The following is a 12,824-nucleotide window of genomic DNA, read 5'->3' as shown; positions in this document are numbered from 1 at the left end:
ACATTTTACAGTGACTCAGAGTGACTGATGTACTCTGGAATATTCATCATCCAACTGTAGCAAACTCCAGAACTCACGCAGGCTCTCTGCTCATCTGCAGTGTGCTGTAGCACACTGAGGGTCTGGGAATCTATGCTATAAAGAAACTTCTTTAATTCTGACTAACAGATTCCCAAAAACACTTTAATGGGCTTACAATTGCATTAATACCAAGTGAAGTCCGAATGAGTAAATGCACATCTTCTAATGATGCCCATTCATCACAAATAGCAGCAGCAGGTCGCTGAACATAAACCTAGCTCCTACTCATGTGTACAAGTTAGTTATTGTGCAGGATTTGATAACTTAAATTGGTATTTTCCTGAATGTATAATTTTCTGTGTAGAATGAATTGGCTTGTCAGCACATAAAATTGTGAAGGGATGGTGGGAGGGGCAACAACCTCAAAGATCTAATTTTGTAATTTTTTCAAGATTTATTTATTGTGTGTGTGTGTGTGTGTGTGTGTGTGTGTGTGCGTGCGTGCGTGCGTGCGCACCACATGCATGCAGGTACCCTTGGAGGCCAGAAGAGGGGTCAGATTCCCTGGAAGTGGAGTTGTGAGTCACCCGGTCTGGGTTCTGGGAGCAGGACTCAGGTCCACTGGAGGAGCAGCAAATGCTCTTACCAGCTAAGCTGTACGCCAGCTACCAACTCTGACAGCTTTCATTTGGGATTTAAATAGACACAACTTTGCTACCACAGGTACCTACACAACTTAAAGGTGACTGAGCGGCTTACCTCTGAATTCAAGTCCCCGCAGCTGGAAAGTGACCAGGCCATTGCCTATCTCTATGAGGTGTACTAAGGCGTTGAGATAGTCGGAGGCAAGGATGAAGCAGTCCCCAGTACTATAGTTTCCCCACCGTCCTAGGAGCAGGTCGCCACAGAGACTGTGCTGCAGAGATCTGGTTAAGTGTTCATAGAAGATAGAATTCAAATTGTTGTCATCCGACCCTGTAAGAACAGAGGTAAAGAAACGTTTATTTCACTTCAACTTTCACCTGTTGTATCGAGGAATAAAATCACTAAAATATCAATGTATCAATGTAGGCTGCAAACCCAGCACTCAAGAGCAAAGGCAGGGAGACTGACACAAATCTGGAGCTAGCCTAGGCTACAGGGTGAGACAACACAACCTAATGAACAGCCTAAACCTAAGCTCCTTATGGCCGTGTTTACATTTATTTCACAGGAAAAAATACACACCATACACCTACAAATTGTATATAAAAAGAAAACCGTGCTAGGGTTTGGAAGTGCAACATCCCCCAAAGACTCATGTCCAGCTGGGGACACTACTGGGAGGTAAAGACAGCAGGAAGGATGGCTCGGGCACACGCCCACGAAGAGTGCCCGGCACCTGTCAGGATCAAGCAGCTCTGGGTCCTGAGGTTCTGCCTCAGCACAAGCCCACAGCACACAGCCCTATGGTGCCAGACAGCCCGAGACTTAGGCCTGGGAAACTGTGAACAGAGTACATCCACCCACCCTTTGAGGCTGCTCAGCTTGGGTATTTTATCACAGCAACCAAAACCTCATTAATACACAGCAAATAATGAGTAAAGCTTCAGAGTCAAGGTTTGGGAGTTATTTTAAACTCACACTAACCACACATGAAGAGAGTGAGGAGGAATGGGAGTCTAATTATGTGAGCTGTGTGCCTGTCCATGAAAAAGGTGTGTACATTCTTCCTCAGGACCTCTTCCTGCTGGTGCAGCGTCTGAGAACTCTAAGCCCGCACGCTCTCACCGCAGAGGAAGTGGTTGCTCCCTCTGTGAGACTAGAAGTGGTTAATGTCACTAACTCTCCCTAATTCAGCTTTATAAGTGAAAATCAATTGGATTGTTATAGAGTTTCGTTTCTCAGATGGATAAAGCATTTAAAGAACTTTATGAGTTAAATGGCAACATATTCCTGTCCACTTGGGAGTAATGTTTGTTGGAGGAATTAATTAATAGTTTCCTGAGCTAATTAACTGATTCATTAGTCTCACTTGGTTAGAGCAGCAAGATTCCCAGGAATAGGGTGATAGAATAAGATTTTCAAATCAGCTAAGAAACAAACTTTAGAAAATGATACCACAACCAAAATTCAACCCACTGAAGTCTCATCTTGGGTGGAAATTAGAAACTTCCCATGCACACAATTAAATAAGATTAAGTTTGAATATTTACCTAACACTTGAGGGAAAGGACCATGTTGGAGCACTCAGTGTTCTTGCCTAGTTTTCGTCTGCTCTCCACTCAGCTTATGTAAGCACCATCCTTGAATGGCACCTTTAAAAAGTCTACCTGCATTCTTAAGCTACATTTCATAGCGGATGGGTATGTACAGTGGATATGCTCTAAGTCACATATACTGTACTTTGTTAAAGGAAATAAAAAAAAGTGAAGGATAGCTGATTTTTAAAAACTGATTATTTGTGTCTGCAGGAGGATAGTGAATTTAGGTTAATCTGCATTTCACTGTTCAAAGCCAGGCTGGGCTACAGAGAGATCCTGTCTCCTTTTATAGAATTTGCAGTACGTGGGAGTGAAGCTATGAATGTGTGTGTGTCCAAGCATGACTATGTACATGAACAAACAAACACACCAAATCCTCCGGCTCATGTCTTTTTTATAAATAGGACTCTTACCTGGATTTCTATCAAGCTGAGAAGCCAATCTGGTATTTGAATGGTCTACACGTTTTGTGCTGAAGAAAATAAAATAAAACATTTTTACTATTTTATACTTAAAAAAATAAGAGCAAGGGGGAAACTAAAAGGCACAGATAATCTCACCTCTGTAGGAAAACCTCTGGGAATAGAATGTGGCTGACAATCGTCAGCGTGGCAGCACAGACTTCAGTACACGTTTATTTAATTCCTTCATATTTTCACAACACATAAACCTAAGTTTCTCCTCATTTGTGTTTCGTTACAGTGTAAGAAGACATGTATGAATGCACCACAAACAAAAACTGACCAGATGCAAAGAACACAGCTCTCCAAGTATATGACCACAGAATCCCTTCTCAGGGAAAACGCATCTAGAAATATCCAGAGGCACCGAGGTCCATGGAAGAACAGACTCACAGTTTCCTAGGTCAGAGGCATCCCACATGGCTGCTGGCTGCTTGCTGTTTCTTACCATGCTGAGGCCTACACTAGCAGTATAAAACCATGGCCCTCAAAGTCTGGTGCTGAGCAGGAACCAAGGCAGTGGCCCCAAACAGTGCCACGTCTTCCTTCACTGCCACATATGTGCAATCATTCAGCTAATTTATCTGACTGCCCCAGCTACAAGTTTGAATTCTCAACTCCGTGGGGCAGGCCACATTAGCAGCCTATGTACAAAATGAGACAGCACAGAGAACATGGCACCCTCTCTCAAGTGCTGCGCTGCCCTTGACACTACCACCTGGACAAAGAGAAAATGGCTGGCTGTGCCGTGATTTCAACTGCAAGCTCAACTGCTGGCTCCCTCTCTGAGAACCACTGTCACTTCAAATTGTGAAGAAGGTAAGAAGGTATGAGATTATTCAGATCTGTTGCCTAACAGACATTTATCAACACAAAGAAAAGACCTCATCACTTCAAGGGAAATACGGCAATAGCTGTCAACAACATAATTCAAAACTTTAAACAAAAATTTAAGAGGTTAGGAAAACCTGTGCCCACACCCATGAGTGTGACAGCTTCTTAGAGCAACACACTTTAATGACTTTTCATTTGGGATTGGTGATGCTGCGACCACCTTTTAAAAATGCTGTACAGCTACTGCATCAGTACTTGGCTATCTCAAGCAAACACTCTCATTCAAAGAAGATGGATAATATAGATGTAACACACTTCTAAAGGTTCACAGGTGAAGCTTAGACTCCACACTACAATTAGCTTTTAAGAAACCATTATATTTGCCAGGCGTGGTGGCGCACACCTTTAATCCTAGCACCCAGAAGGCAGAGGCAGGCAGATCTCTGAATTCCAGGCTAGCCTGGTCTACAGAGTGAGTGCCAAGACAGTCAGGACTACACAGAGAAACCCTGTTTCAAATAACCAACAAAACAAAACGAAACCATCGTATGTTGATTTTTGGTGAAGGATTGAGGAAAAGCATCCCCAACAGTCTTTTTAAAGCCTATTAAATGCTTTTCCTGGGGCTGGAGAGACAGTCATGGCCATGAGCACTGGCTGCTCCTGTGAACCTGGGCTAGGCTCCCAGTGCCCACATGGGGGCTCTCTAACCTTAACTCCAGTCCCAGGGGATCCAACGTCCTCGTCTGAATTCCTCCAATACAGGTCACTATGCAGTACACATGCATATATGCAGATAGAACACTCACACATATGTAAAAAACCAAAAAACAAAAAACAAACCCTTCCTTTTCAACTGTGTATCTGTGCAGTTAATTTTTCTTCCATCATTTCAAGCAACATGTCACACTGGAAGAGTGGATACAAACTGTCATATTGTACTGCATGAATGGATATAAAGTGTCCTACTGCACCAACAGATACAGAATGTACTACAAGAGTGGATGAAGAAGCAGGAAGTGGGAACCTGACCTGGCTCTTAGCAAGCAAGACATTAAAGTTCTGCAAAACTGCAACAATGCAATCTATAATTTTCCTATTAAAATTTTGGTAGGTGGGAAATATTCTTATTAGTTTAAAATGCTATATTTATGCTAATATGGGGTATGGCCCCCCTCCTTTCCCTACCCCATTAAAAAAAAAAAAAGAAAGAAAGACAGTGCCTTGCCATGTAGCCCAAGCTGACTTAAATCTTGTAATCTTCATGCTGTAGTCTTAGTCCTGGAAGGATGGTCATAGTGGATATTTCTTAGAAAATGTTATTAAATTACATCTCTATTTAAATACTATGGTATCTTGAGTATTTTTAAGGGTACCAAAAATGTTGATACAAGGGTGGCGAGATGGCTCAGTGGTTAAGAACACTGGCTGTTCTTCCAGATGTCCTGTGTTCAGTTCCCAGTAACTTCGTGGTGGCTCACAACCATCTGATTTTGAGGCCAGCCTAGTCTACATAGTGAGTTCCAGGACAGAGCTACAGAGTGGACTCTGTCTCAAAAGCAAACAAAAATATTACTGATACAAACTGTTAGGAACTGCTATCATAGAATATAACTTCAGGCTAAGAATACAATACAAAAAGTGATATAAGTTCACCAACATTGGAAATACTACATAGTTTTAGATGAAGGCCAAGTAGAGATGTCAAGCAGAGAAGCTAGCTCACTGTTTCAAAGTTGAGAGCATTATTTTCCTGAATAAAAGTGCCACTGGTTTAGCAGTGTAGGGAAAGGCCTGGGTAGATTAACATGTTAATACACACTGCGACATCTGTGTCCTCTCACTTAAGACTGTCCTAAGCATTGGCTTCAACAGCCAGTGAATGAATCTCAGGTACAAAGGAGGCGCGTGCTTGAATGAAGTTACCAGAAACTTTCCTTCCTGAAGGGACTCTAACACAATTCTATGACTTTCTAAGGAAAATAGGCTGCAGCACACCACAGCCTCTATAATGGTGCCACACTGTATTACATAAAGTCACGGTGTTACTCACAGGGCCTAACTCCAAGACGTGTCATTATAAAAAATGCAGAGGAGGATAATTAGGACTATACTTTTAAGAATTACACAAATAGTTGAGAAAATAAAGGTCAATTTCCTCAACTCTATATAATCTTCAATTTTTAAAAATAGATGTAAATTTTTAGCAAAACAAGTATTTTATCAAACAAATTATGATACATTTTTTTTATGATGATGCCATCGATTGTTCTTTTCTGTAAAAGAGACAGACTGGCTTCTGTGCACTCCGTTACTCACTTGTAGTCTCTCTCCCAGAACTTGACAGGCCTAACATAGGAAGTGATGAATATGGCGCTGCCCAGGAAGGGGTTTAGTGGCGTGGAGAAGAAGGCCGACACTATCGCCTGGACAAAGAGCATGGCCGAGTCTATGCGGAAACAGTTAAGGAACAAACACCACAGACAGGAAAAGGAAGGGGGAAAGGCACGTATCAGCCTTGGGCTGATACACTCAGGGCTCCCTTTACAGACGCCAAACCCAGAACTTGGGGCCAAATGAAAAGGCTCTGCAGGTAAAGACGCTAGGAGAGAATTGGCTTTTCCCTGTTGTCTTCTGACCTGTACATGTGCAACACACAAATACTGAAATACATTAGTAAAACTTTAAAAACAGCATTACTTATTACAAATCCTTAATCTCTGCTTGTATTTGGTTCATCTGTGGGTTGCACAAACTAAATCAGAATAGGGCAACGGTCCTCCAAGCCTGAGAGGCTTTGCCGGCTTGTCACAGTCCCTGGCGTGTCTGCTGTAGCCTGACGTTCTCATCAAGGATATGACTAGCCATTCTCATAAACTGTAGTGAAGGATACGGGGCACTGCAAAGGGCTGAGCGAAAGCATGGAACGCAGAGCCCCACGTGATCTGCCAGGGAGCGACATAGGTGTACACGAACTGCAGCTTGTAGAGGAGTTCCCAAAGCTGTGAGGAGAAAGAAAACGCTGTCAGGAAAACTCTAAGCAGGTACTTCAAACAGAAGACAAGCAGCCTGTAAGATGTGTCTTCTTCCTAACAGGAAAATGGCACTGAAGTCATTTTCCCATCACATAGCAAGACAAGATTTATCAACTGCCAAAACACTGGCATCAATTTGATACGAAGATTGTTTTCAATGTAGACATGGACTTATGGATTGGTGTTCTTAAGAGTTCTGTGCCCTCTTCTGGCCAATCACAGCATTACTGCTACTGCCAGCAAACCGAGGAGTAGAGGCAACAGAAACTCTACCTGTCTCTAATACATGCATGTATTTTATCCCAGGATACATTTCCCTTGAACTTCAACCCTTTGGAGTAAATATGTTCCAAATGTAATGTCACAAGGAACCAGGAGAGAAATCTAATACTGAACAGCAATTTCTCTTTGTACTCGACATCTGTCTGAACCTCATTGCTGCCAGTGGACACAGTCCACCCACATGTAAGTCTTTTTTGATTGTGGCTCTTATGGGTTTAATATGCTCCAAAATAACTGCTGAGAGAGGAAGACTATTACTTAGAAGCCAACAGTCAAATGTAACACCAGCAGAAACCTTGCCAACCACGTCAGCAAGTGGCGAGTTTCTTTCTGCAGAGGCAGATGTGCCGTGATAGATTACCTTGCTGAACAGGATGGACATGAAGAAGAGGTCCAGCAGCATCGTCTCTGAGAAGGCTTCATAGTCAAACTTGAAAAAGAGCACAGTGAAGATGACGGTGATGTACTGGTACGTGGGGCTGCTGAAGGAAGAGCGTAGCAGCTTCAGGCCAGCGATGGTAATCATCAAAGCACCCAACCTGTAGCAGAGACAGGCACAGCCCATCAGCCTGTGCTGCAAACACCCAGCATCCACCAGCCAGAGGCCAGCACATGCTCCATAGGCTTTTGATAGAGACCAGACAGACGTCTGGAACTGATGTACAGAAGTGGGGTGTGTGTGTGTGTGTGTGTGTGTGTGTGTGTGTGTGTGTGTACACAACTGTAATCCCAGTACTCAGGAGATCACAGTGGCAACTCCTTTGTCTCAGGAAATAGATACACAATAACAGTGATCTCTATGATAAGTTTATGAAACCCTGAAAGGCATGAATACAACATTCTTTATTAGTACACACTATGAATTTTATCTTCTACATAAATAAGCATGTTTAAAAAAAAATAAAAGTTATAGTTCTAAAACCTGGTTCTCTAGCTTTTCAATTTAATACTAGCAGCATTTAATACATGAGAAACATGTACCAACACTCCCTAACATGGAACTAAAACTACCGAGTCTGACTGAGGATAACTGTGTAGGCAAATGACCCCCTACATGGTCTGATGTGCACAGTACACAGCAGCCACCTCCCAAACCTGCCATTTAATATTCAAAGCTAACTTTACTTGTAATATTAAAATTATGGTTTCTCATCTATTTTGCATAAATGCATACATATGTGTGTGCACGAGCACACTTGCCATAACGTGTGTGGTGGTCAGAAGACAACTTGCTGGAGTCGGTTCTCTTCTTCCATTCCGTGGGTCCAGGGATTGGGCTCAGGTCATGAGGCTTAGCAGCAGGGACCTTTACCTGCTGAGCTATCTAGCAGGCACCCTCGCATAAAATACTGGTTGGCATTAAAAAGTCAAGAACAATAAAAGTACAGTGATGCCCCCCAAAAAAGGGGAAGACCAAGACATCTTCACCTGAGCGGTCCCTCTTCTGATGCCGTGTGACAGAAACATGTTTAGTGGCATCTGACCAATGATTCAAGATGCTTCACCACGTGTGTAAGGTGTTGTTTATTATTGTTCTAATCTAAGGACATGGATCGGGTGACTATATACTCACTCTGTATCTAGTTTCTTTGGGCTGGCAATTGTCTCTGCACTGCTGCTAAGCTCGTTGAGGACAATCAGTGGATAGATGATATTCTTCTCCACAAAAAGAAGCCACACATGAAGTTTTTCGAACCACATCATAGTGGCTGCATCTGAGAGGCAACAAGTCCAGAGATCACAATGCATACAGTGCTCAAGGCAGTCGGGCATACGGTAAGCAGAAAGGATGGCCTTAGGACTCAAGTTTAGCTCAATGCTATGAGTACAAAACCATACGAAGCCCGTACTTCAATGTCTACTTTTATGTGATCGACCGCATGCATGCAGGCATACACACGTGTACACACACACACACATTCAGGTGCACACACACGCATATGCACACGCATACGCAAATACACAGTTTCTGACCTAGACATAACTCATACTTGGCTAACTTTACTTTTATAAGCTGTTGTGTAAAGCTACGTGTCACCCCGGGGCCTTAGCACATAGGAGCCAACTGTTCACCATGCACCCGCATCTCCAGCATTTCATTTCTTGAGATCTTATTTTTCACTATAATTTTTCTCATTTTCTACATTTGTATATAGGAAAAGTTGCTAAAGGTTCTCGGGCTGTACTCAATCCTAGATAAGTAAGCGCTACTAAAGCACCTGACTTCTCAATAGGAAAGTCTATGCTCTAGATGCACACACTCATAGTTTACAGTCACCCAGCTTATAAGGCGTTTCTTCACTAGTGGCATATGGTGGTTAAGGTGGTAAGCTCTTTGGCTCTCTAAAAGCACTACGCCAGGCTGCTAGGCAGTCTTTACATTTCTAATATCAGTACAAAGAAAAAACCAAAACACCCCCCAAAACAAAACAAAACCAGTTTAGTTCTATAGTTCAGTATTTTCAAGAAGTCAAAAATGTTATGGCAATTCAAAATCTGTAAACATTTTAGACTGATTAAAGCAACCAATAAAACTATTGATTTTAAAAATGAACTATTTGGTATATTTATATATAAAAGTGGGAAATGCTTCATCATAGAAAAGCAAACCAGAGCCTGTCTCTGTGGGCTACGTTTCCGGTGCAGAGGCTGGCAGCACCAGCCTCACAGTCTCCTTTAGTTTCCCTTACTAAAAGGTCTCCAGAGCATCGTCCCACTCTCTGCTCATTAGTATTCGGTGGCCTCTCCAGCGTCCAGGCTGTGGGCAGCACCAGGACCACACGGCTTCAGTCAGGTTCATTAAGAGGCCCATTGTGAGAACAGAAAGTCAACTCTGCTACAGCTTCAAAGGCTTCAATGTTCTTCAAAAATATCAACTCATACTCAAATGACTGGCTGAGTCACCCTCTTCACAGTACTTCACTCAAGTCCAAGGAGGAAAGCTTGCTACATTCAGTCACTTGTGTGTAGCACAGCCCGTCACAGGACCAACGGACAAGGAAGAGTGAGTCAGAGTTTACAGTGGAGGGAGAAGCTGGCTGAATGGACAGGCCTTCCTCTCTTCTCCAGTCACTTCACTGCTTACCCAGATCTGAGCAGAAATTACAGAAAGGACTGTCACTACTGTTCTTAAGTAAGACAGTGTTTCTTGTGGCATAAGGGACAAAGGCCTTCCTTCCTTCCTTATGCTTAAATTAAAACCTTTCAAATGGAGGACTGGATGGGGACTGAGCTGCTTGTATACTGATTAGGGAGAAGATGGATCGGGGACGTTAGAGAAGTCACACGCCAGACACACTAGGGACAGGTGTGAGAGGTAGAGCAGGAAGTGTAGGTCTACTCTCGGAAGACGGCCTGGGAGCACAGCTGCTGCTCTTTTAGCAGAAGACAGTGCCCTGCAGGCGACACTTCACCGGAAGCTTCAAACCCACTGCAAGAAGCCAGAGCTAAAGCGTGACTCAATGCTGTCTGCTTAACTCACCACGGGCATACCAGAGTGGGCAGAGCCCGAGGGCGGCAGAGACATACTCACTTCGGACTTCATACTGACTGTGCTCGGCTGTCCTCAGCAGAGGCCGGGAGAAGCAGTGCCAGGGGAGCTGCTTCCTCACCTGAGGCAGCACATAATGGGTTACAAGCCCCACAACACCAACCAGCGCGTACAGCACGTACTTGAGAGCAGGCTGAAAGACAGACAGAGTTCAGGGCGAGAGGAGGTGAGGAGCCCTCGCTGGCTTCATGACCAGCTTCCACTTTTTTTGGTTTCAGTTTTCATCCAATAATGAGGAACAGTAAAGTTAATCTTAGAATCAAACAAAACAAAATTTGTTTCTGTATTTGTAGGGTTTTGTTTTTGTTTTTTTTTCCTGCCTAAATAAGCCACCACTGTTAACTGACTGCCCTTACACATATCTGAAGCATGGTAACTACTTTGGTGTCTGACACTACATTCAATGAAAGTAGCTAGAATTGTTGCTTCCTGCTCCAAGAATGTTCTCCATCACTGTCTGAGCTAGTGAAGGTAAAGGCCATGAGCTAGGTCCTGGAGGAAGAGCAGGATGAGGAGCACGTCTTTGTACGCTGTGCTGTGAGAGGCAGGTCCCTGCACGATCAGATTCACAGCAGGAGGAATCAACACCATTTCTTCTGATATTAACACCAAGAGCCATATACATCTAAAACTCTAGGCCCACTGAGACATGAACGAGTGTCCAGCTGTACCCTGAGGAACACTGGCCCTTATCTCACTTTAAGTGTTCAGGAATGCAAGTTGAAATTGGAAAGAAGAAAAACAAGCAAACATGCTTAACAATATTAAATAATCGAGTGAGCCTTTGCTTCTGGCTCAGTGGAGTAACAGAGACTTACCCTCCCGTAGGAAAGAACCAAAATCAAATACAACCCGCGACCCAGTGGTTTGTATTAGGCAAGATTTACAGAAATAAGCCTATGCCCAGAAGTAAGGAACCAAGGAGGGGATTGTGCTGGCCCTGCTCACAGCTCCAAGAGAGGGCTAGGAACTGGGAGGACAGGGAAACCACAGGGGAGACCCTTGAGATCTGTAGGCGGTCTGAGGAGCAAAGAACCACAGGAGGACAACAAAGCACACAACACAAGGCCTCACAGGGCCGGGAGAGCGCCTTCCCCACAAGCTAGCCTGGGGAAGCTCAAGGTCACATACACCAAGCAGAGGCCTAAGGGTGCCCATCCCTACTTATTTACAAGGAGATCCAAATGTGGTCTAGCTAAACTTGGCCCCGTTCCACCTCATAAACTGCTTTAACCAAAACCAAGACCTGAGGGGATCAAGATATTAAGAGATTAAGACTATCTAGGGACCATGTTCAAGTACTTCTGGAAATACAGAACTTAATACCTAAAAGGGCAAATTTCCACTGTTGGCATCCACTTAAAAATTTTCCATAGGGTTCTCTGAATGCATTCAAGACCATAGCGGGATGTGCTGAACTGATGTCCAGTACTGTTAGCCTGGCTAACAACCCAAGTCTGGGCTGAGGTAGTAGACCCATGCAGGAGATGTGTTTCTGTGGTTAACTACACTGACTGCCTTCTAAATACCTCTCTGCTCACACCTTAGACAGAGCCTGAAGCAGGGAAGCCTATTCTTACAATGAACAGAGTGAACACAGACACTGCCCAAAATGTAGAAAAAAGCCACAGATTTTGGCCCAACTCTAAGCAAGTAACTTTACCACCATCTAAACCTCAGCGAGCAGTGTGCGAGGAGAGTGGGAACTGAGGAAGGGCTAGGAATGTGAAACGCTTTCGGTCAGAGCTCAGAGAACCCCAGGACTATTAACTCAAGAGCCACAGACAGTAGGCCATGGCCTTATCAACACTTAGTCTACCCTGCCCCTCTCAAAAGCTGGCTGCCAACAGATTCTGCTGAGAGCTCACTACATTCTAATGGGTAGCTCTAAACCCACTGTCACACAGATGGCCCTGGTTAATCCTGGTTGGGTCACAAAGCAAAACAAGCAGACATGAATGCACAAAAGCTATTTGTGAGGTAGGAAGGAGGGTGGGTGGAGTGGTGGGGAGCTAGGAGACCAGAGGGGTTGGTAAGCAAAGTGTACAGAGGTGAAATTGTGGGAAAAATCTGTACGTACAGAGAATCAGGACACCACAGCTCAGAGTAAAGGCAGAAAAATCAGGCAATCAGAACTAACCCGCCAGTGATATAGATGTTAGGATCAGAAGATAAAGATGCTCTTAAGAATGACAGTCAAATCCATACGTCCAGAACACCACATACAATATAAAAAAGGCCTCAGCCGACTTCTAAAGATGGAAATCAGAGATTATAAAATGGAAAGGACTCTGAATGGGATTGATGAGAGATGATGGCACAGAGGAGGAGATTAGTGAAGTATAAACAACAGAGCCAACATCAAGCCAGAGGAAAAGAACCGAAATAAACAGCATCA

General features: G+C 43.7%; 1 protein-coding gene across 10 annotated transcripts in view; it reads right to left on the bottom strand.

Annotated features, from left to right (window-relative positions):
* Nucleotides 1-12,824, bottom strand: part of Pcnx (pecanex homolog) — a 141,012-nt gene that overhangs the window by 19,120 nt on the left and 109,068 nt on the right. For all 10 annotated transcript variants that reach the window (XM_006516090.3, XM_006516089.3, XM_006516091.3 and 7 more), the window contains 7 exons: nucleotides 10,409-10,559; nucleotides 8,450-8,591; nucleotides 7,238-7,415; nucleotides 6,453-6,561; nucleotides 5,879-6,008; nucleotides 2,678-2,736; nucleotides 781-996 (listed from right to left, as the gene is read on the bottom strand). In XM_006516090.3, the coding sequence (XP_006516153.1) occupies nucleotides 781-996; nucleotides 2,678-2,736; nucleotides 5,879-6,008; nucleotides 6,453-6,561; nucleotides 7,238-7,415; nucleotides 8,450-8,591; nucleotides 10,409-10,559 (985 nt within the window). The remainder of the gene's footprint in view (nucleotides 1-780; nucleotides 997-2,677; nucleotides 2,737-5,878; nucleotides 6,009-6,452; nucleotides 6,562-7,237; nucleotides 7,416-8,449; nucleotides 8,592-10,408; nucleotides 10,560-12,824) is intronic.

Source organism: Mus musculus, chromosome 12, assembly GCF_000001635.26.
Source record: "Mus musculus strain C57BL/6J chromosome 12, GRCm38.p6 C57BL/6J".
NCBI lineage: Eukaryota > Metazoa > Chordata > Mammalia > Rodentia > Muridae > Mus > Mus musculus.
Note: the sequence above shows the minus strand (reverse complement) of the source record. Positions and strands in the feature narration are given on the sequence as shown.